The sequence below is a fragment of the Canis lupus genome, chromosome 37, assembly GCF_003254725.2.
Source record: "Canis lupus dingo isolate Sandy chromosome 37, ASM325472v2, whole genome shotgun sequence".
Classification (NCBI taxonomy): Eukaryota; Metazoa; Chordata; class Mammalia; order Carnivora; family Canidae; genus Canis; species Canis lupus.
This window is the reverse complement of record NC_064279.1, coordinates 15,937,670-15,962,404: the sequence shown is the minus strand read 5'-3', so window position 1 is coordinate 15,962,404 and position 24,735 is coordinate 15,937,670. Positions and strand designations below refer to the sequence as shown.

General features: G+C 43.2%; 1 protein-coding gene and 1 long non-coding RNA gene across 6 annotated transcripts in view; one reads left to right on the top strand and one right to left on the bottom strand.

The window, feature by feature from the left end:
• Positions 1-4,599: 4,599 nt before the first annotated feature.
• On the bottom strand, positions 4,600-8,863 carry LOC112656277 (uncharacterized). The gene is made up of 2 exons (XR_003134246.3): positions 8,729-8,863; positions 4,600-7,607 (listed from the first exon to the last, which is right to left on the bottom strand). It is a non-coding gene; the product is annotated as an uncharacterized LOC112656277 (long non-coding RNA).
• Positions 7,216-24,735, top strand: part of KLF7 (KLF transcription factor 7) — a 91,667-nt gene continuing 74,147 nt past the window's right edge. For 2 of the 5 annotated variants that reach the window (XR_004812632.2, XM_049106762.1), the window contains exon 1: positions 8,893-9,472. Coding sequence is in view for 4 of the 5 variants with exons in the window: in XM_049106762.1 (XP_048962719.1) it covers positions 9,371-9,472 (102 nt within the window). In the remaining variant the exon portion in view is untranslated. Of the gene's footprint in view, positions 7,580-8,886; positions 9,473-24,735 lie in introns of those variants that run through there. The other 3 variants (XM_035710962.2, XM_035710961.2, XM_025441475.3) reach the window with 3 other exon arrangements.

Sequence of the window (24,735 nt, the reverse complement as noted above, 5' to 3'; positions counted from 1 at the left end):
ATATAAATAAGTCCACTCAGAAGACCAAATTACAGGTCAGAAGTTGCTATGGTAAAGACAAAAGAGAAGGAGGAAATTCAGGGTTGCCAAATACTTTCAAATTGCTTAGCATAGATCTCTTTCTGTTCTAAGTGATCTTTAAAGGCCATTTAGCATCAGGGCATTCTTTATTCCAGGTCAGAGTGAAAGAAACTTAAATTTAACAAATTCTTGTTCTTTAGCTTTCCTTTTGCTAAAGTTGTTGCTAGTTCCCAGAAAAGTCTGTTATTACGACACTTTGTGAACTATTACAATACTCAAAATTAGTCTCTCTTAAAATGTAACAAATGTAATAGCTGCTGTTTCCTGATAGATTGGGAAGTACTTTATTTTAAAAAATATATTTTCTCTGGGGCACCTGGATGGCTCATTGGTTGAGCATCCAACTCTTAGTTTTGGCTCAGGTCATGGTCTCAGGGTCCCACGTGGGACTGAGCCCTGAGTCAGACTCCGCACTCAGCATGGAGCCTGCTTGTCCCTCTCCCTCTGCTCCTTCCCACTGCTTGTGTGTGCTCTCTCTCTCTCTCTCTCTCTCTATCTCAAGTAAATAAATTATATATATATATATATATAAAGATTTTATTTATCTCCAAATCACTCTGTGAAGTGGGTTCTTTGACAATATGTCTCATGTACTTTATATAGATTTTGGTAATTTTAATTACAGACATCTATGCTAAGGGCCTTAGATCTTCTATTTTCTTTTAACCACATTTGACTTCATTTGAAGTGATGCTATTTCCTTCTATTTAGGTTAACCTAATAGAAGCTAACACAAACAATACAGCATCTAAACAATATTGGAGAAAGAGGAATATTATTTTTAAATTTTACTAAAAATATTTCATGTGAACTCTTTAAAGTTGGGTTTTAAAAAGTTTATGTGTGCTTTAACAGATATTAGATTCTATACCAGGTGATCAGACAAATGTTCTCTAGAAATTTATCATCTCAAAAGGGCACTGATGCACATGAACATGTGGAAAGGACAAGAACACTTGGGATCAGTTTAACACAGACAAACCTCAAAACTCAAGAATCAGTATTGCAGAAAAAGAAAGGACAGATTAATGTGTGGCATGAAGAGAGCTGGGTGGAATTTCACATTGGGACACGTTGGGTGGAGGGAGTGAACCTCTTGGACTTAGGATACGTTTTGGCCTTCATCAGTGGGATTGCCCTTCCTTCCCAAGTCATGACCAACACTGAAGCAAAGCAGAAGAGCATGTTGTATATCGGACCCAGCTACGAAGAGGCCAAGAGGAAATGACTGTAAAACATGACCACGTTTGCTTAGAACGGTCTGGTCTGTGAGTATTGCAGAACAGTAGGAGAGCTGAGAGCTGGCAAAGGGTCATGAAGCTGTGGTGGACACTGAAGCATGCACCTCTCCCCCACCCCTATATTTAGATTGCGTTAAGTGGAAGGCCAGGACATTCGCCTTGCTCACTCTTGAGAAGAGCAGTAACCAGTATTAAAAACTGTGACTCAGCGAACTCTTCTAACCATTCAAATGAACATCCTTCTGGTAAAGAAAATTCAGTGAAATTCAAATGAGCAACCAGTCAGCAAAAAACTGCTGCTGACACTATTAATCTTCTCAACTACCCAGATCTATCATACACATAAAAACTCATCATTGGGCACTTGTGGAATAGGTATCTCTCACTTATAGGAATGGTCACTGTCAGCAAAGTTTGTGGCACAGAGACTTTCTATCAAATCAATCCTATTCTCCCATTGATTTCCATTACAGAATCTGAGATGAATTCTGCTGTTAAATCCCATTAAGCATGTTCTGAACCTTTTGGAAATGGCATGTTTAAAAGAAAATGACAATATCCTGATAAAACATTTACAGTGATATTTAATATATTAATATTCAACATGTCACAACAACAAAATAGGACGAAATATAACACAATTCTACAAATTGTACCTTACATGCTACAAAGGGTAATAATCCCTAAAAACACTAGCAACTTAATTTCTCACTAGCTTCATAACTGTCTTGGCATTTCTATCATTACATAGCCAAAGGTATTCTTTTTAATATTTAAAAATCTTCTCTCCTCTTCTGCTAGCCTATTTCCCAAAATCTTTGTCCAGAACCCCCTGAGAGCTTGTGAGGCTATTCTTAGACAGGGAAAATGAGCCTGGTAGGCTCAGTCACAGTGATTTATCCCAGTGCCTGCTGGGATTTCCCCATCTTTGGAGCAACTGGGCATCTCTTGGAAGGAATGTTGCAGAAGGAAGCAGTGGGTTCTGTGAAGGTTGGACAAGATACTCCTAATGCTTTTTCAAACTTTTGAGATATACTACGACTAACATTAGTAATGTGTCTTTGTTTACACTTCTGTTCTCAACATATACATTGTGCAAAATGTTAAATGATCAAATGTTTTTGCATCATGTATGATGAATGAATGTTTTGCATAATATATGTTGAATAACGGATTGAATTTAGATGATTTTGTTCTTCATTAGAAGATACTGACACTTTCTTTTTAAAGATTTAATTTATTTATTCATGAGAGACAGAGAGAGGCAGAGACATAGGCAGAGGGAGAAGAGAAGCAGGCTTCCTGCATGGAGCCTGATGTGGGACTCGATCCCAGGACCCCAGGATCACAACCCGAGCCAAAGACAGATGCTCAACCACTGAGCCAACCAGGTATCCCAAAACTGACACCTCTAAGTGCTGGTAGCTCAAGCTGGGAAAGTGGCTAGAGATGTCAATCTCCATCGGAGTTACGTGCTGCAGGTCATAATAACATTCAATGTCCAACTTGAAGGTCTGGGCAGGACATTCCTGACAGTAAACTTTTAAAGAAATTTTTGATTTCCTTACCTTTATCATTATGGTAAATCAATTTTTGTTAAGCAATAGATTATGCGAGTCAGAGCACCATGCCCATCATCTGCAATGAAACTTAGGTCCCCTCTTCATCCTGTTTGTATGACCCAATACAATGAAGAGTTCAACATTCAGGGTTGACTTTAAAACATTTCATTAAAAAAAAAATTGTTCTTATTAAACTAAAACATACCCAAAGAATTCTGAAAAGCCAACAGCAAGATTGGCATGTTTTCTGGAGATCAGCAAACTACCTGCCAAGAGTTTTTGGTTAATTCATGAAGACCAAGATTTATTTATTTCCTTCCTTTTTCCCCTCCCTCCTTCCCTGTTCCTCTCCCTCCTTTCCTCCCTCCCTATCTTTCTTTCCTTTTATTTTTTTCTTTCTTTCTCTCTTTTTCTTTCTTTCACCCATCATGCCCAGAAACCTCAACATGTCAGAGTCTCAATATCAAACACACCCAGGGAGCCAGACCCTTGCTAACTATACTCACAAAAAATACAATTATAACTAAAATGTCTTTGTATTGACAAAACAACCAAAACTGTCACAATGAGCACCAGGCTCCTGTGGTTGTAGCCAGTACATTCTTTCCCTGCAGGCAGAACAAGTGGGAAACCAAATTATGAGTAGAAAGTGAGTACAGAATGAAAACAACTATCCTTGAGGAATATTTTATCCAGGACATGAGAGTTCTGATGAAGGTGCCATTTTTTTTTCAAAAATGAAACAACTCTCTGGTTATATGTACATATGTACATCATTCATCATATGACACCTATGGCTCTACATACTTTTTCTTCCATATTCAAACCGTGTCTCTCAGTCTTCTTTACTAACCTCCACTCTCTCTGACATGGTTGTTTTCTGTGGTATCATCAAAGCATGTTCCCTAAGTTCAGTTTCTTTCACTGTAGTGAGATTGTGAAGGGAAGCAAAAGTCAGAGGTAGATAAAAATATTTGTTAATGATATGGCCACCTATAAATTAGTATCCCGTTCAAGCATCTTTTTTTATTTTTTATTTTTAAATAGGTTCTGTTTTTTAAAATATTTTATTTGTTTACTCATGAGACACACACACACACACACACACACACACACACACAGAGAGAGGCAGAGACACAGGTGGAGGGAAAAGCAGGCTCCATGCAGGGAGCCTGATGTGGGTCTCCAGGGTCTCCAGGATCACACCCTGGGCCCAAGGCAGGCGCCAAACTGCTGAGCCACCCAGGGACCCCCTCAAGCATCTTTTAAACACTAGATTCCCCTTCTCCACTGTCCGTGGTGGTAAACATTTATAATCCAATGCAAATAAATTCAGTTCTATTGCAAACTGAAATTGCAATCTTGCAAAAGGTGTAAGGTTTCATGATATCAATGAAAGTGAACTTGGTAAAGAAACTGACAAATGAGGGTCTATGGAGTTAAACAAGCAGTGCAGGTAAAATCAACAGAGACGATGACTATATTGATGCTTCAGAAGAAGAGAAGAGAATACTTTGAATATCAAAAAATTAAATGAGACTCCATGGAAAACTGATGACGCTCTCAAACATTTTTACAAAGTGACTCTCTTTTTGATTATGGCATAAAAGTCAAATATGAAATAAAGCATGTTGTTAGGTGCTTCACATTTGGTAAAAACAAACAAACAAAAAACACCCAACCCCCCCCAAAAAAAATTCCAATTAAGCCAACAATAATCTTCTTGATTTATTGTTTATTCATTCCATAATTACACATAATTGTACTTACAACATAAATCTTGTTCCATAAAAGATAGACTAAATGCATTTTAACGACATTGACTTTTATTTTCAAGTAAAGCCCAGTTTTCACCAATTGCTCTGAAATTTGGTCTCTGCTTTAAGTAGATTTATTTTAAGGAGGTTTTACCAGTGCTAATCACACAGTGCTAATAAGGACTTCCTGTACTAATGAATCAGACTTTTCTAGTAGAAACACTCTGATGTCTTGGTTGTGTCTATTTACATATTACATTTTCATAAAATGCTGTTCATAAAATAGTTTCATTTCTTAGTTTTGGTGGCATGGGGAGGGGGCGGTTAACATGATTTACTCTTTGGTGTTTCCTGGTTAACATTATTTACTCTTTGGTGTTTCCTATAGGATAACTTCTAAAGGGTGATATTATTAAAAATAGTATAAGTGTCTCATAAGATAATATATGCGGAGGACACAGACTTTGGAGTCATCTTGGATTCAGACCTATATTTGAATCTGCTTCTGCCACTTAACAGACATATGATAATGGGTAAATTGTGTTCTCTCTCTGAACTTTGATACCTTCATCTGTGAAAATGGAGTCATGATAGCTCTGTCACAAGACTGTGGTGAAGACCAGATGAGAACATCTATAAAATGCCAGGTATAGAGAAGGCATTCAATATATGGTGCTTAGAGCCGTGCTGTTTATTTTTGGTTTGTGTGACTGCCGAAGTTTCCGGTGATCTTAATTTGTTGATTATTTTGTACATTCAGGTTCTTTGTGTGTGTTTTGCAATGTGAACAAACGTAGGGTCTCTAGGCTATAAAAAGTAGCTAAGTATGACTGATATTGATAATGGGCCTTTAGAAGTGCCTCACTGCATAAATTTCTTAGCATGAATTCTAAAATATTCTACAAAACTTTGAAAAAAGTCATAATGAGATCTTCAGGATTTATATTGTAAGATTTTGGTTAAGTTCTTCTGGAAGTTGGATGACTGATATTACATGGACAAAAACCTCAAAGGAAGCCCCCCCTTCTCTACACCCAAGCATTTTTGTAAACAAATCTTGACTTAAAACAAGAAACTTGGGCAGCCTAGGTGGCTCAGCGGTTTAGCGCTGCCTTTAGGCCAGGGCCTGATCCCGGAGACCCAGGATAGAGTCCCCCGTCCAGCTCCCTGCATGGAGCCTGCTTCTCCCTCTGCCTGTGTCTCTGCCTCTGTGTGTGTGTGTGTGTGTGTGTCTCTTATGAATAAATAAATATATATATAAAAACAAAAACAAAACCCAAGAAACTTAAAAGTTTTTCACTACACCGAGACCCCCATGCAAAGCAGTCTTGAAAGTCAGACGTTCCTACATTTGAGCCCCTCCTCAGCTGCTTCCTAGTTGTAGGACCTTGACCAACCCAATATTTCTAAGCTTGCATACCGTCATCCATAAAGTTGGATATAACAAAAGTCCCTGCCTCACGTTGTTGTGAGGATGAAATGAGACACTGTATATAATAAAAGCCCACTGTATGGGCTTATGTGCCCACACAGCCTGGTACACTCAAAGTGTTTAACTAGTTCACTATTATCTGTAAAATCTTCAAACCCAAGTTAACAAAAATGTCATATTTCGCTCAAAAATAGCAATGGTGTAACACAAAAAAACAGAAATCAAGTTCACTTGAGTTCACACATCAAATTATATGCTTTGGCTTTGCCTAGTGTTTTGCCTCTTGAGTTCCCTATGTCTCAGTTCCTTTACTTCCTCTGTTCACTCAAGAACTTGCAGAACATGAAGACTCCTAACTCTGGGAAACGAACTAGGGGTGGTGGAAGGGGAGGAGGGTGGGGGGTGGGGGTGAATGGGTGACGGGCACTGAGGGGGGCACTTGACGGGATGAGCACTGGGTGTTATTCCGTATGTTGGCAATTTGAACACCAATAAAGAATAAATTTATTATTTAAAAAAAAAAAAAAGAACTTGCGCTTTCCCAAGGCCTCTTCCGTATCCCCCCACACGCGAGAAACACATTTGTAATACTTATTACAAATTGGCAAGAGGCTTCTATCTCTCTCCTCTTTCTCCAAGGATCTGGTATGTCCCCCCATGGGTCTGATTAGTTCAGATATATTATTTAGTTGACTCAGTTATCACCGGGAGATGATAATGGCTCAACATTTAGTATCCACCTAATAGCCCCATATACTATGGCAGGTGAGTTACAGACGTTACTTGCAGTCCTCATAACCACCCCGCAAGGCAGAGCCCACTCTCTCTGTTTCTGAGGCGGGTATTTAGAAGGTCTGGGCCCCTAAGCTCAAAGCCACACCAGTAAGCAGCAGCACCAGCGACCCTAAGGATCAAGTTAAGGCATTAGTTGGGATGTGATGGCCCTAAGCGGTTTCCTACTTCTGGGAAAGGCCCACCTGGCCTTTCAAAGAGAGGCCTCCTCATCCTGGTGCAAACACACGCGTGTGGTAGCCGGATGTCCCCTGATTCAGGTACGACGTTTAACTTTGTCATGTCATTCATCCCCTAGCACCACAGATGTGTCTACATAACACTAAACATCTCCGCACGTCCCGTGCACATAAACGCCAGCCAACGTGCCAGCTGCACTCCCACAGTGGACGCTGTAGGTCTGACCCACAGAATTCCAGACGTCGCCAAGTAGAGAAACTGGGCTCTCCCCAGACCCAGTAATTCCTGTTTAATTTCCCCGGGCGAAGTACTGAATTTCGAATCGTGCTCCTTCTAGAAAGCAGAATTTCGCAAATATCACGAGGCGGAGTCCCACAGAGTCAGGAGCGGGAAGCCGAGGAGGGCGATTAGGGTGGATGTCGCTGCTCTCGCGACGACGGGCACAGGGAAGTCTCTCATCGGACTCTGCAGTCCTTCCAGCAATGGAAGCTCAGCGCACGGCGCATTTGGGGGACCCTGAACGACACTAACCGCGTAAGGTCAAGCAAACAACGGGCGGGCCCTTAAAAAAAAAAAAAAAAAGTGCGTTGTGGAGGGTTTTCATCTGAGGTAAAAAAAATTAGGTGCGTTGTGGAGGGTTTTCATCTGAGGTAAGAGCGGGTCTACTCCGACGTGCGGGCTCCGGAGTCCGGGTCCGCCTCTCGCCTCCCCACGGCTCGGCGGACACCTCTCTCCGGAGGCCACTTGGGGGGCCTCGGGCTGGCGCCCCCCTCAGCCGCGCGCCCCGCCCCCCCAGGCGCCTTCCTTCCCTCAGAGCCGCACTCGGGCGGACGCCCCCCTCGGAGCGCCTCCAACGGGCGAGCGGCCCCCGCAGGGCGGGGGGGGCGGGGCGGGGGCGGCGCGCACCGGGCGCGGGGGGCGGGGCGGGGAGGGGCGGGGAGCGCGCCGCGCGGGGGCGGGGGCGGGGGCGGGGGCGGGGGCGGGCGCAGGTCGCTCTCCGGGCGCCGCTCCCCTTTGTTCGGCTCCATTGTGTGCCCCTTCCTCCTCAGGCGCCTCTTCCGGCGCCCCGTGCGCAATTTGTGAAGGGGCTTTGGGTGCGTTTTTCTTTTCCTTTTTCTTTTTTGTCTCTCCCCCCCACCCCGCTCATCTCTTGGTCCGCGAGGCCTCCCGGGCACGCCTCTCCTCGCGGCGCCCCGCCGCGGCCCCCGAGCGCGGCCGAGGGAAGCGGGAGCGCCCCTCCCCCGACGGCGGCCCCGCCGCGCTCGCGCCCCGCGCCTCCTCCAGGAGGCAGCCTAACCCCGCTTCCCGACCCTCGACCCTCCCGCCGGGCCGCGCCCCCGCCCCTCCGAGGGGCGCAGCCTCCGGGGCTCCGGGCGCCGGAGCGAGGCCCGGAGGCCGGCGCGCCGCCCCAGCCCGGCCGCCTCGGCGTCCCGGGAGCCGGCGCGAGCGTCGCCGCGGCCCTCCCCGTCCCTCGCGCTCGCGCTCCCGCTCCCCGGCCGCCGCGCGGCCGCCTCAGCCCCCTTATATAGCCCTCTAAAAATAGCTCGCCTCGCACCGCCTTGTAAGGCAGCAGGGAGATCCGCGGCCGGCCAATCGGCGCTCGCCGCCAGGGCCAAGCCCCGCCCCGGGCCCCGCTCCGCGCTCCCCATTGGTCCTCAGTGACTTCATGAGCCCCCTGTTTACCTTACATGGTCACACGCGGCCTAATGGACGCCCTCCTCCGAGATCCCACGGCTGCGCGGAGAGCCGGGCGGAGCGGGGGGAGTTTGGGGAGGGGGAAGAGCAGGAGGAGGAGAAAAGGAGGGGGGGAGAGACTACAAACTAGCAAGGATGGGGTGGGGGGTGGGGAGGGAAGGGAAGGGGGGGGGAGAGAGAAGCGATCGCGAGAAAAAAAAAATGCAACCTCCCAAAATAAAGAGCAAAGATTGCATTAGGAGCGAACAGCGCTGCAGAAATAGATGGCAGCTTCGTGTCAGTGAGTTTGCATCCCCCTTCCTGATCCACGAGCTGGAGTGATTAGAGCCCTGGAAGGGAATTGTTACTCCCGTGGAGAAGTCCCCTTTTCCTGGCAGCCGTCTGCACTTGTACACGCTGGATGCCTCTCTCCATCCACCCCACTCACTCTCTCCTCTCTTACCTCCTCTCTTCCTCTCTCCTGCATTGATTTTTTTTTTTTTTCCTTTTTAGTTGACTGAAACAAAACAAAACAAAAGGGCCACTGGATGTCTGCCTTCTTGGGGGGTGAGCCAGACAGACTGACAAACAAACAGACCCAACTGTGTTCGGGGGAGGGTTTCTCCTCCCGTTTTGCCCGGCAGCAGCAGCATGGACGTGTTGGCTAGTTATAGTATATTCCAGGAGCTACAACTTGTCCACGACACCGGCTACTTCTCAGCTTTGCCATCCCTGGAGGAGACCTGGCAGCAGGTGAATGATTTAAATTACTTGTGTAAATCGTGTGGTGGCGGCGGAGACGCAGGGGCTGCGTTGGTGTGGGCTCGGGGGTTGAAAAAAATTTTTGTTTTGTTTTTTGTTTTGTTTGTTTGTTTTATTATTCTTTTCTCTCTCTCTTCCCCCCCCCCCCGCTTTTTTTTTTTTTTTTTTTTTTTTTTGGCTGTTTGTTGTTTAAAATGTTTTCGGAAACAGTCATCTGCGCTTACCTCTCCACCCACCCTCTAACCCCTTAGTGTGCTGAGCTGAGCAGCCGGTGTGAGCTGCCTGCGTTTCAGTCACCAACACACATCCTTGCGCACACGTTGTCGGGCTCACTGTCCCCAGCACAGACCTGCGTAACTTCTGGGGTTCGGAGGACCCGGGTGGGAAGGTGGTCTGGGGCTTTATGAGCCACTGATGACAGGGTACTGCGTCCCTACAGGCTCCAGTTCTACCTACTGGTACCTTAAATCAGCTCCAGTTCTTTTCAACTGGTGCTTGGCGACCGTCAGATGGGGGGTCAGGAGGTAGGAGCCTAGCGGAGTGTTTCCCCAGTAATCAGCGAGTGTCAATAAAAGATAGAAACTTGATTTTTGAGACGACAAGGTGGGCAGAAGGGAGAGGAGCCCCATGACAAAAGATACTCAAGGATGTCTAGGAGGAGGACGGGAAGATGCATCTGTCTCGGGGCTGACCATGCATTGTGGATTTCCCCCAGTGCAATGCCTCTCTGTATGTGTCCTTGTTTTTCTTTTCTTTTTTTTTCTGTTTGGGGTCCCTCCCTGGTTAGAAGGCACTGCCTCTGACAAAGGGTGGTGTGCGCTTCCACGCCTCTGACTTTGTCTTAGAGGACTAGTTAAGAAACTCCTATGATGCTGAAGGGCACTGATGCCAAGTTGGCTAGGCGTCCCACTGAGGGCAAAGTGGGTCTGGTGACAAGTTCACTGGGCTTTGTGAAGTGGAATAAAGAAAGTGCTGGTCAGTGGAAAGTGCTAGATCTGCTGCGGAAACCAGTCGTTTTCTCAGCGAGGATTAGGAGCTGCCGAAGGGACACCCTGCAGGAAAGATGGTGGGTGGGGGGCGGGGGGGGGGTATGGGTATTCTTTAAAAATGCTCCAGTGTGCAGCATGGAACGTCCAAGAAGACAGTCTGGATTTGCACATCGGAAGTGTGAACTCGCACAGTCCATCTTGAAGAAACCAGCCTGCCCTTGGGGAGGACTGCGAGAGGCTTGGTGTGTGGCTGCTCATGTAACTTCGTTCAGTGACAGCAGCTTGTTAAGGCTAATGAACGGCTGAATTTCTTCTGCCGGGATCCAAAGCGGGATTTGCCAGCTTGAGGCTGGGATGTAACAGTTGCTGCTCTAGCGAGTGAGGTTTGGCGTTGGGCAGAGGGAGCAGAGTGGCAAAGCTGAGCCTCTGACTGTACCTTTGTTACTAGTTGCTGTTCTGCCCTGATCAGAGGCGGCGAGCTGTCCTCCAGGTGCTGTGGCCTCTGCTGTCTGTGTGTCCACCATCGGCTGCTGCCCAGGGATGCTGGCACAGACCCTCCACTTTGTCTCTGAGTGCACACATAGTTCACGCGGTTTTAGCGGAAGGCATTTCTTCCTTCGGTGCATCCTTTCCCCCATCCCTGATGAGACTGTCTCGTGAAGGGTCTCCCTAGATCTTTTCCTCCTTTTATTTCACACGTGCTAATGGAGTCAAAATGTGGCCAGCATTTCATTCTCCGAAATAGCTTTCATTTCACATTGTCAGCCCATTGGTGTCAAACCGGTTGCGTATTAACAACTGTCTAGACAGGTTAGGGTAGGGAATCTGTTGATTTAGTCAGCCTGCCCAAGGCAGCCCTTGTTTGTGACTAACTGTTAAGCAGTGTTGGAGGGAAGAAAGTTGGCTTTATTTGTTGCAGCGTTCCCTCCTGATGAATCACACAACTTTGTTTTGGTTCAAGTTTTCACAGTAGTAAAGCCTGCTTTTAGGGAAGGCCTCTCCAGAGGAAACCTGCTTTTCTAGATCTGGTTAGACCATCCAGGAGAGAGTCTGGATCTGTAAAGAAACATCACTGGTTTGGTAATTAGGGGATGTATTAGATCTATTGTTTCCTCCGAAGTGAAGCCTTCTGTGCTTTTCCTTCCCCCTCCTCTCCTTCCCCCTCTCTACTTGCCTCCCTCAAGGAACCTCTATCTTAGTTTCTATCTGCAGGCCAAGGAATCTAACCCCCTCTCCCCCCACACACACCTCCCTCCTTACTTCTTGCCTTAACCCTCTCCAACTGGCAACTACTCTTACCTTAAAACCCTTTGCCAAGTTATTTGAGAGGTGTGCTCACAGTCCATACCGAAACATAACTTGTGGGGAAGCACTCCTAAATAAGATATCACTCCAAGGAGCTTTCTGCTCCGGGCTCCGTAGTCACAACTGCTCGCAAAAGGTGACTGTGACTCTTAAGTTCATGCTGATGACAAAACCTCCAACCTCCATCTCTTCCTTCCTCCCGCTCCTGACCCTCCCCGGCCCCCCCACCCCCCATTGCTGCTTCTGAGTGTAAGGAGGGGGGATGGTTATAGACAACTGTTGGGGCCAGATCAACCATCAGATGGTGAAATTTTGAGACTCCTTTGCTCAAAATGGCTTAAGAAGATTGCCACAAAGAACCCCAGGCAGGAGGAAGTTTCCTGATGCTCTGGGGTAATCAGATTTTAGAGGTCAGATGAGGAGCAATTATTAGATGTTCTCTGAAAGTGAACAGTGTACCTGGCCTTGAGGAGCAAAATACAGAGATTCCAATAATCTGATTTGGTTTGTAGAGAAAGGATAGCTTGGATGATAAACCCAAGAACATCTGTGCATTTGAAAATTAAGGATGGACTCTTTGGGGATTTTATTTTAAACTGTAGTCTGGGGTAACTGTCCTCCTTAATAGTCAGTGATCTTGGGAGGGTCCTCCTGTCACGGGGGGGAGGGGTGCCATTTTGACATTGGGCAATGATGTCTTTAGCAACATACAGCTCCAACTCTGAAAAGCATTGCCGATGTAATTTTAAAATCCAGATGGACATCCTACATTAACAGCTCTCCATTCCTGGGCTCTGACTGCATACTTAAGCACTTGGCCAAAGTAACATCATCTCGGCCTGTCATGTAACTGTAAATTACACTGTGCTTATGTGGTCTATTATTTTATGGAATTCAGCTGACGCACAACTCTTAAGGCTACCAGCCTTAAGTTCTTTGGAAACTTGCAGGAAATTTTCCAAGAGCTGTCTGAGCATAAGTAGAAAAAAGTCAAAGGTAGGACAGAAGCCGGAGTAGCTTATAGGGTACCACTTGATGACGGATAAAGGGAAACACATTCATGAGTTTTGTTGCCAGTTCTAGAAATCATGATTTTTCTGGGCCCCTTCCTGACTTGGAAAATAAAAAGGGTTTGATATGATACTCTTGGTTATTTTTCTCCAAGAAGCTACAAAGAATTTGGATAGATTTTGTATACCTAGCCTGCTGTTTCACGGGTGGAGGTCAAGTAATGAAGTTCTAAGTCTTATTTGCATTTAGCTTTGCTTCATGCCATTGAGGAGCATGGTATGTTTACTTGAAAACTCTTATGGAATTATGCTTGTTGTTAATGCTGATTCATAATTGGCAGATGGGGTCAGTTTCAGGCCTCCTTTTTGCTCAGAGAAAATTTTCCACTGCTACTGGAAACAAATAAATAAATCATAGAACATTCCTCCCTCCTCCCCCACTCCCCCATTGTTTTAAACTAATGGCATACTTGGCTACTGTACCAACTAAAGTGTCCCCATAACACTGCAATTTCATCTTTGTTTCAGGCACCCTGGAACGCTTTTTACAAGGGCCTTTGATATGAGGCATCTCTAGGGGACAACCTACAAAAATGGTTGCCTTCCAAGAACAGCCTCATGATACAAGGGATGGGATTTGTTCTGTGAGCTACACTGCTTCTTCCTCTTTATGGTGATCTTGCCTTTGCACTGCCTTCTACAGGCCTGAGCAGCCAGGTGCTGTCTCAGCCAGAAAGACAAAGCAAACTATAGGGTCCCTGCATCTGCAGGTTTGCCTCTGTCCCCAATTTGCAGAAAACCTTGTCATGAATTAGAATTTCTTGGCAACAGCACCACCCAGGGAAATTTGGAGACACAAAGGAGCCTTGCTAACCACACTGAGAGGATAAAATAGCTGGCTTTTTTTTTTTTTTTTTTGTATGTTATTTGTGTGCTCTTCAGTTACCAGAATTTTTTTTTTTATTTGAAACAGTGACTTGGTAGATGAAAAAAAAAATGAAAACTGTCCCGTTATTCAGATTTTCTATGTAAGGATGCAATCACTAAATACATGTAGCTTTACAAATGAAAGCACATGTGAATGCAATCAATCACACACTTAGCCTTTCTTTAATAGACTCGTTTCCATGTTCTTTTTAATAGCTACATCTTTGTGTAGATTTAGGGGCTCACAAACATGATCATTCGGTCTACCTGTTTGCAGTTTGGTATTTTAAAGTGAGTGGCTGTTACACTGCAGATGTTTTTACTACATCTGTCTCTCGTGGGGGGATAAAAGAAGTGGTGACTTCTTTGTTCTCTGTGAAACTCCCACCCCCCACTCCCTACCCTGAGGAGAATAGGATGTTGGGGTCCAATCCAGTTAAAGGGCAGGGCAGAAGATGCACTGTGACAGCCTCACCCTGAAATGATTTATGTATGGGTATGTCAGAGACCTTCCGTGTTCAGATGTGGGCTCTTCCTCCCTTCCAGCCCATTCTAAATATAAATGCCAGTGGGGGCTATTTGCCTCTCCACTTAAATGGTAAGAGTTTAGAGAGGGTCCTAATGGGCCTTTTAGTAGCCACTCTTATAAATCTTTAGATTCTTTTCCCTTTAGAGAATTCTTGTTTTTAACTTTTTGAGTACAAGAAGGCATTGCAGTATTCTTTAATCACTCTGTGCCCATTGCGTAAAGGATACAGTTTACTCTGGCCAGCCCCAACTGGAATTGCTGATGCCCCGTCTCTGCAGTTTGTAGTAGTGTGCAAGGGTTGCTTTTGTGTGTGTGTGTGTGTGTCTGTGTGTTTTCTCCTCACCTATTCTGGACCCTGTGACTGGCCAACGCAGAGAACGTCTCTGTGATTCTGGTTGCACTCAGTATATCAGTTAGCATGTATGTTGGAATTGGGATTTGCTGAAAGTTTAGGACAGCTCCCCAGTTTAACCTGAGTGGTGCCAGAAGAGTGAGGGGTGGAGAGTTAGTCTCTCTACAAATAAACCCCTTTGTTTTCCTGAATCATCTGAATGCTTACTTAGCATAAACAAGTAGAAATGTTTTAACCCAAACTGCTGAATCTTAACAAGTACAGTGATTAGGAAGCTCTACAACTGCTAATGGTTTAAAGTCGGTGGAACAATTTTCAGTATCTAATCATTAATGTTACATGTAACATGGGCAAGTGAAGAAACACTCCTGCATCCTGTTCTGTTTTGTGCTTACCCAGGAACATCCACCTGAGAAACCCTCCTTTTTCAATTTAGTTTAAGAGTTCCCAAAATAAATGAAGTATCGCCATTACCAGGACATGCGTTTACCTAAAAATGATCATGATCTTGTTTGCCTTTATCCGCAAGCTGCTGATTTGGAGAATTATTTCTACTGCCTTGAGTCCTTTTTGTTTTCCTCACTTGGTATTTTGGCGTGATGGAGAATTTGCTAAGTGTCTTGCTAAGTGTGTTGTGTCCATTTCTCCCTCCATTAGAGCAGCTTCCAGCAGCCCTCTCCACCACGTGTGGTATCTTGATATTAGAGCCAAGGGTCAGCAGCAGCCGTGGAATATGGGTCTAGTGGCAGCCTGTTTGAGCTGCAAGTGACTTCTGATTTCATAGCGATACCATTCCTGATTGAGCTGGTAGATGCGGTCGGTCACACCTTGTGAGATTTCCTTTGTTTATATTAAAATGTGGAAAATACTTCACAGTAAATACTTCATTCCTTAATTCTGGTTATGTGCAAAAATACTCTTTGGGTGATGCAGATACGGATTTTGCCCTTGACTCCAGTAGGGGAGAGTAATAAGCATGTTCAAAATTAAGTGATACAGAATCAGAGTGTAATTGCCAAAAAAAAAGAAAAAAAATGTAAGTCCTGTGATTTTTGAACACTGATCTGTGCCTGCCTGGACTTACCCACTTTGCCACAACCTTGTTTATAAAACATGCTTGAGATTTACTAAGTCTCTTTGCTCTTTTAGCCAATGGCATGTTGGGGCTGGTGGCCCTTTTGGGGCAGATGAATATACAGTGTGAATACACATGTCCATAATGGCCAGGAAGCAGCATCCATGTCTGTGTCATTCGGAAATGATTAGAGATAATTAAAATAATTAATGTAGAGCCACATGTGATATCTATTTCTGAATATGGGTTTATTGATATTTCCTGAGGGTCATATTGAAAGTCAGGCCTCAGGCCTTGTACTAAACTTAGGAACATAGAATCTTGGAATTTCAAATCCTGAAAAGGGTCTTGGTTTCTTCAGTTCTAAAACGCTGGTGTTTGACCAAGCGGTTGTTAAAGCAGATGAAACACTGAAACCTCCAAGGTCATATAGCTGTTGTTAACACTGATGGTTTTTCCAGGGCTCAGGACTCTTTTGGATGCCCACATCAGTTTACTTGCTTTTTGTTACACTGAGTATACTTTTTCATTTCTCATTCTTACCTCCTCTCTCTTTCCCTCCTTCCCCTTAAAGGGAACAAGAACCCTCCCCCCCCCTTTTTTTTTACTTAAAACACTCCTAGTACATGGGATTTTGGAATTGTCCAAGACTTAAACCAAGCTATTGAATATCTTGGTGAAGGTTTATGAGTATGATTTAATCCCTTTTCAACTTGTATAATAATTTGTGGTAACCTGGAAAATGTACACTATCCTGAAAAAAACAAAAGCCCCCAATTACAACTCTAGTTTTATTTCGATAAGGTCTGTCACTTAAATAATAACAAGTGGAGTGGGAGTAAGGAGGGTGCATGACATATACAGTAGGGGGTTGAGATGGATCATAGAACTGGGGTTCTATGTTAGAAAGCATTAAATGTGAAATGGCTTTGTCTCTGACACCTTGCCAACCAAGGGACTGCATCAAAGTGTAACAGCAATCATGTGCCAATTCAGGAAAAAAATATTTTGAAATTTAAAAAAATTTCTGGAGCAGGTTGTATGGGCAGTAAGGTTGTAATATTTTACAAATTTAAATTAAAAAAAAGCTACATATTGAGATAAGCAGTTGGGAAGAAAGTTAACTTCTGTGAGCTTTTCAAAATGTCCTTTTGGTGCTGGTGGATGAAGTGGGCCTAAGTCCAGTGTGCCTCTGAGAAGGGAAATGTAGGGTGCTCTTCACCCCTTTGCCTGGTGATTTTTGTCCTTCTTTACCCAATCTTGGGGAGTTATCATGGAGAGAATTCTCTGTGGGAACTCATTTCACTGTCTGTTTCACCTCTATGATCTTAGAAGTTGCAGTTTCCTCTCCAAATGGAGATGTCTTTATATCCTCAAAGGTGTATCCTGCATCTCCAAATCCAGATGTTTGCCAGAATTTCAGGCCCCATTTTGTATTAAAAACGTGGGACTGACAATAAAGGCTTTGGGGTTGTCCCATGGTCACCTTGGCTAAATATGTCCCAAAGCTTGAACTCAACAACTTCTTTCCTCTTTTCTGGCTGCCCAGTTTCTTTTATCGAGATGACCTTTCTTCTTGTGATCTAGGTTTGAAGCTCTAGTCGTCTTTGGCTCCTCTTTTCTCTTGCACCCAGTCAGGTAGAAAATCCCACTGATTTGGCCCATGCAGTACTTCACCATGGCCTTCAACTTCTGGCTCCCTCTGCCATTCCCCAGGGCAGCCCCTGACACCTCCCCTGGACTGACCTTCTACCTCCATCACTGTGTTTTCAAGCTGTTGATGTCTCCCTGTTGCACATAGAATGAGACCAAAGTTCTAAGAGTCAGGACGTTCTAAGATGTTCCAACACTCCGCCTGGGTAATAGTCACAGTTCCCTCTTTTATGTGCAGTAAATGCCATCTAAATTGGATCACTGTGCTTTTCCTGCTTCTGTCTTTATTTCTGTCATTTTCTTCAGCCTTTCCTTCTTCTTCCCTCTTCTCCTCTGATCCTGTTTGTCCAAATTCTACCCATCTTTTAACTTTCAGATGGTTGCCACATCTTCCAGGAAATGCCTTTCCCTTCTCTTGGCTGATAGTAATTGCTACTATTTCCACACTCTTGTGTAGACTTTTTAATTTTTCATGATGCTTTTTAGTTTTGTCTTATAGTACAGCTTTCCTTTCTTCCTTTCTTTCTTTTTCTTTTCTGTTGACTTGTTTTTCCAGTTAGGTTATTTGGTTTAGAGCAAAATCAATGCCTTGGTTATAATTTTGATAATCAACTTTAAATATGTAACCTTTCAGTCTCATAGAGAGCCTTGTACACAGTAGGCATTCAATAGATAGGTAGGGATTATGATATGATGGTGAGTTTTGACTATGTCTGCAGCAATGATTCCCATGGCTGTACCCTAGACCAATCAAATAAGTATCCCTTTAGGTGGAATCCAGGCATCAGTGTTTTTTAAAGCTTCTAGGTGATTTCAATATTCAGCCAAGGCTTTGAGCCATTAAGCTATGGAGAGTTAATATCAGATATATCAGAGTTGCAAGTGCCTGCTGCTTATATGGAAATATCTGCTTTCCAGTGTAAGTTGGAGTCTAAGTGTAACAGAGATTTAGAATAAAGCAGGACGGTGCTGGTGGATGCACTTCGTCCAGCTCATTGGTTAATAGCGACAGCCCAAGCGTTGTTTCATCCTTCTTGTTTTGCTTTCCCTCGCCTTAAAGTGTCAAATGCAGTCCCATTTGGCCCACATTCCTGTGACCCACTAGAGGTTTGCTTAACCTGGTCAAATTCCATTTCTGGTACCTTTGTGGTGTTGGGCATTCAACTGCAGCCATGCCGTGCTTCAAATGATTCATTCTCGGCAGGCCCTCGACCATGAGTTTCCACTTACCTCAGCCTGCTCTGTGGTTTTAAAGGGATGGATGCATGCATGAACATCTGTTGGATGATGCCAGATAGGCATTAAGTAGCAGCTCTCCATATTTCTTACTGACCTCACTGTTTGGAAGTAGACTCTGTTTATAAAGGGTTTCAAAGGACCCATGTTTCTAGTAAGCGAAGTGAAAATAAACTGTGGAAGAATTGCCACTGAGGACATTCAGGCAAGGAGGCTGCCTCCTTGTCCGTAGAAGGCTTAGCTCTTGTGGTAATGACCGTGGCATGTGGTGATCTTCACAAAGAAGCCTTAGAAATGCCTCTATATCACACTGTGATGTTTGCAAAAATGTATGTACTGTAGCTACATCCTTTTATCTATAAACTGTCTTTGATGGGGGTATGGTTGGCAAGAAAGAACATCATGAGAGGAGCTCAGAGCTTAGGGTTGAAGGATGCCTTTTGGAAAGCTCAACCCAGCTGTGAAAACGGCAATTAGCTGTGGAGCAATTGCTGTGCAAGGGAGTGCCTGTGTGCTCCTGACCCTGCTCGCAGGCTCACCTTCCGGAGCTCAGTTAGCAGGAATTCAATGGAGTGGTCCTAGTGCTGGCTCTTATTTTTGGAGAGGCGGCAAATTTGTCAGCGTACAAAGGAGTGGAAATAGATTCCCCCCACCACATACCTTTTGTGCTTTTGGTGTTTGTTCAGATGGCCACTGTAGACCCTGTTAATGGAGCACAGTTCCTGCCTATGGTGGGAGAAGGTGTCTGCTGTGAGGAGGCCCTAGGTAGAGCTGACTCTCCTGTGAGCCACCCGATATGGCGCTAAATGGCAAAGTGAGTCGCTGGCTTCGCTTCTATGTTCTAAGATTGTTCAGCCCTTACCTGTGCATTTGCCTCTCTACTTGAGGGTTCTTGCTTTTTTTTTAGTTTGGACCAAGAGATCATTTCCTCCGTGATGGGAATTTTCCTATTTGCTTGGGAGAGTCTAACAAGCATCTCTATTAAGCATTTGTTCAGAAGGGCTCAGGGTGTTTTGCTCATGGTCTCTTGTCATTAGCACATTCTTTCTGTAACTAAGGACCAGGCAGCTATTACAGAATTTCCCATTCGGAGGTGAGAAAATTGAAGCAGGGGAAGATTAAGCAAGTTGTCTTCTCATAGCTGCAAAGCAAATGAGTTGCAAAACTAGTGGTGGAACACACTTTCCTCTTCCCTCTTTCCACTTGGTGACTCTTCCTGTCTTTGTAATAAGCATTATAATAATATCTAACATATATCAAATACTCCCTGAAGATGATCTCATTTGAACACCTCATATGCAGCATTTCATTTAATCCTCCCAACCCTGTGAGATACAGATTCCACATATCTCAATTTTACAGATGGAGACATTGAGGTTGGAGAAGTATTAAATGGCTTGAAAGTCACACAGCTTGAAAGTGATTGAGCCAGGATCCAAACCCAGGCAGTCTGTTCAACACTCTGAATTTTTAATATTTTTACTGATGGTTGGTGAGATAGGAGACACAAGGGCAGAAGCTAAAGGTCATCGCCTGGCAACTATGGACCTGTATAGATTTGAACAATCCTCTGGTCTGTCTTCTTCCTAGGGCTTGGTTCTCTCATCTGTGAAAAGACTGGACTATGCTGTATCTCCTTCAGGTCACAGTGTTTGGTGGTAGTCAAATTACATGGAGGTTTTGGAATAAGGGAGAGCTAAAACCTTGAGACAGTCAGTGTCTCTAGCCTCATTTTATCATTTGTGGAATTGAGTTAATAATGCCGACATAAGGGCAGGCATGTTAGATCTCTGGCCCAACGTTTGGCATTTAGCATCCACTTAACAAATGCTTGTTCCTTCTCCATTTTCAGCTATCTTGCCTTTCTTCAATAGCAGTGCAAAGCGGCACAATGCTCTTTTTATAAATGGTATTACTGATCTGTGACACCAGGGATCCTGGAGTGTCTAAGAAGATGACTGATGGAAGACAGGGCAAGAGAGAGGTCTGGGCATTGGGCATGGTATCCTTTATTCATCCTAAAGAGGAAGCTCTTATGAAGTCACTTGTACTTAGAACTGGGGAAAGCCTAGCAATACCCATTGTCCTCTGAAACTGGGCCTATGTGACATGTTGGAATTTGGCTGGCCTGCTCATACACATTTCCAACCCATTCCCCTTTCCTTCTTTCCAGTCTTATGACTTACTTCTCTTAAGTTTTTCCAGCATGTGGTTATTTTTTTTTAAGAGCCAGAATTAGGCATATATAACATAATACAGTGCTGGTTACTACACCTGCCATTTCTGCCTTACCTGATGACTGAGCTTACAGCAGCTTATGAGAGTGAATCAGGTTTTATGAGATCTATAAATATCTCAGATAGGATTTTTATTTCATTTTCCTCCTTCAAATAAGACATAATGGAAGCACTCACATATACAAGGAATATTCTTTCTGTGATAAAGTAGGGCGTTTTTGAATTGGCCTCTGAAAAGCAATAATTTGATGTGGTTGTTCGTGTTGGGTGTTTTATGGGGGAGGGGGAGAATCATGCATATGCCGCTATAAAACTCCAAGATCATTTCCTCATATTGAGGGTTTAGCCCAGCACCTATGGAGAGATTTATTTCAGAAATGCCAGCCCTGTGAGCAGACTCCTTCTGAGGAGTGTGTATATTTGTGTTTTCTTAGATGCGTAGAAACCAGGGACGAAGGGTCCCCGTGGCTGGCAGGAGGGGGCTCCCTGAATGAACATTTCCAGTTCTTGTCTAGCCTGCTTCAAGCTATCCCGAGGGAAAGTGTCTTCATCCTTCTCCCCACTTCATAGATTTCCTGGGAAGACTTCACTTAACATATCAATGAGATCTTTTTCCTGGAATTTCACTTTAAAAAAAATCCTAAACTTAACACTATTAAAAAACAAAAACAAAAACAAAAACATACATTAACCAGTATCAGGAATGGAAAGGATTTTTCTTCTATTGCTCTTGAGAAGTATCTAGAAGGAAACTTGAACATGTAACTTTAAAAAAATTGTATTTAAAAACCAAGCTGTCAGGGCTCTAAGTACCCCCCCGCTTTTTCTGCCTGGAAAATGGAAGACAGGAACTCCATCTGCCAAATCTAATCCAGGGCCATTGTGACAAATTTAACTACAGGTGTAACTATCTGACTCTGACTACTTAACTTTTTTTTCTGTTTTGTTTTGATTTTACAACCTTTCTCTACATACATCTTCCCCAGTTCTCTTTGTGTTTAACTAGATGGTAATTTGTTCTCCATGTGAACTTAGTATACCTGAACCAAAGACATGCAGAGGACTTTTGCTTTAATATCATTTATTTTTTTCTGTTTAGTATCGTCTCAGTGTATAATGTAATCCTACCATTTTGGTGCTCATCATCAAATGATGTGACTCTTTCCTTATGGGTAGAGCTTACCTTAGGGTAGAACTAGGAAAAGTTAGATTATCAGAGACACAGGAAGCTCCTCGGCTGAACTGGCTTGAAGAGGTGTTTTATTTGGCCAGCATACATAATTCAATTTTCTTTTTAATTTGAATGTTTTTAGATAGATTATGCAGTTGTCAGTTAACCTTGTCCCATTATTTCTACCTAACTTCATTTTTGATCTCTAACCTGGTGAGCATGCATTTGAATTTATGACCCCTTGACTGGCAGCTCTCTAACACACTTGCCCCTTGAAAATGCTATGATTTGGGAACAACCTTTATTTCTCCACCCATTCTCAAACTGGATTGCTTTCTACTCTAACCCAGAATTCATTTTTATTGAATCTTAAATTTCTCTGCCTTGTTGAATGTCTTTGTTTGGAATTCTGTTTTATAGAGGAGCTTCCAAATTGCATCTGAATTTCTCCTAGTCATCCAGGTTCTGTTGTAGATCTTCAAAATCTGGGATGGAAAAGACCATCTGGTTTACCCCTCTTCCTGCCTGGGCTGAGCAGTTGCTCCAGAGCATGTTCATTCCTTATTGGTATTTGCAACATTTTCCAATTTGGAAACTGAGTTTCCTGTGCATGCAGCCTCTTTTTGGTCTAAGTGAGAGCAAAATGGGACAATACCAAACAAAAAATATTTTCTGGTCAGATAGACCTTATTACCAAATGGCTGCTATTGTCAGGGTTTCTTTTGTAATTCTTAACTGGTCAGTGGTGGGAAAAACTCCTTTTTGGGGAAGAAAAACACATAAATTGTGAAGTTTCTTAGTCTGACATAGAGGCATGTTGTACAGAATCCCATTAACAGCTTTAATTGCTAATTTTTGTTGAGGTGGATTTTATATGATTTGTTTCACTGACGAAGTGATGCTTTCTGTGTGAAGAACTCCAGGGCATTATAATAAAGTACTTTCCTGAGATTCAAGTAATTTGCTTTTTTCCTACTCTTGGCATGCAAATACTGCCAGCAAGCACTTGGCCTCCATTTTCTAATGCTTTCAGAATGCTGTTCCACATTAGAGGTATTTAAAAAAATTTATTATTTTATATTGGCTCCCTTATATTACTAGGGATATCACTTAGGTTGGCCAGATGGTGAATTTCAGAGTCATTCTTTTCTATTTCAAAAACCCATTCCTTTGAAATACTTGATGTTGGGGGTTCCTCCTTCTCTTCTCCAATCTCCAATTCCTTTTCCTTTATTTTCTTTTTAAAAGCTTCTGAATGCTAAGTAAAGGTCCAGGGTCATCATCTTGTTAACATACATATTAATTACTTTTAAACTTATAACTACTTATTTTACTTTGTGAATTAGCTACCATTAAAATATTTCTGAAAACATATTTCAAGGAAGGAAAGAAGGCAAGGAAGGAAGGAAAAAAGGAAGGAAGGAATAAAAGAAGGAAGGAAGGAAAGAAGGAAGGAAAGTAGGAAGGAAGGAAGGGCAAGGCAGACATTATGTGGACTTAAAATGTCCTTACACAGTATTCTTATTGAAAGAGAAGCAGAATGCAAAAAAATCTTTGTCTCCCTACCCAAGTTGTGTCTGACTACTTTTTCTTCTTGCTTTTGCATCTTGCGTCTCTTCTTTATGCTCCCTATTCATAGAGACTAGAATTTTACAAATATTAGAGTTTGAAGACCATTGAATGCCTTGCTGCAATCCCTCTTCCTCCTCCTCAATTTGCAGATAAACTGCTGAAGCCTTAGAGATCATTATTTAAGTCCAAGCCAGTATTGGACCTTCAAGAATTGTGATCTCCTTTTCAATAGTTTAAATGCATTCTCATGTTAACACAATGCATGGTGCAGCATGGCTCAAGGTAATGCCTCTTAAAGAGTGGGCTGCAATTCTCAAGCTTTAAGAGTATGGTGTTAAATAATAACAAACGACCATGGGAGGCAGTATTTTCCCCTTTTCTTCTTTTTTAATCCTTGTGATTAAATCAAGGAGAAAGACTCAGCTTTGTGTTAATATGTCTCCAACACCTTTTCTTCCTTCCTTCTCCATCTTCTCTTTTTACTTTTTTGCTTTCTCATTTTCTCTCTTCCCTTCTCCTCCTTTTCCTCCTCCTCCTCCCCCGCCTCCTCTTCCTCTTCTTCTCATAAAGAGAGATCTCAGACCCAGAGCTTTTGGTAGGCAAACATCCAGCTAAAAGTTAGTATCAGGTTGGTTTTGTTGTTTTTAATTTTATGGTTATCTTTTATGGATGGACATTTATAGGAAAAGTATTTTAAAATGTATGCATCCTTAATACATAATGCCTAAGGCAATTAAAAAAGAAAATGATAGGGAAACGATTGTACAAATGGAATGCTGATTTGGTAAAAATACATAAAGGTGGAATGAAAATGAAGTTTGGGAAATACTAGTGTGATAGAATGTTTAAGGGATTTGGAGTGAGAAAACCTGGAATTTTATCCTGACTTTGTAAATATAAACTACGACAAATTGTTAAACTGCATTTTCCCATCTGCAATGTGGGGATTATAACAGGATTGTCATAATCAAATGATATATGGATGTGAAACTGACTTATAAACTCTCACATGCTATACATACAATGTTAATGTTTTCTATTCTGTGGTAGGAAAGGCTTTTGTTTAAAGCCTTAAACTAGCACTTCTTGTTGACTTTCTTCCTCATGATTTCTGTTCAGTTTTCTGAGCAGAAATATAGTAGCTTATTTGTTCAAATAGGGCTTTTATGTGTGCCTTACTCATAGTACTTGGAAAAAC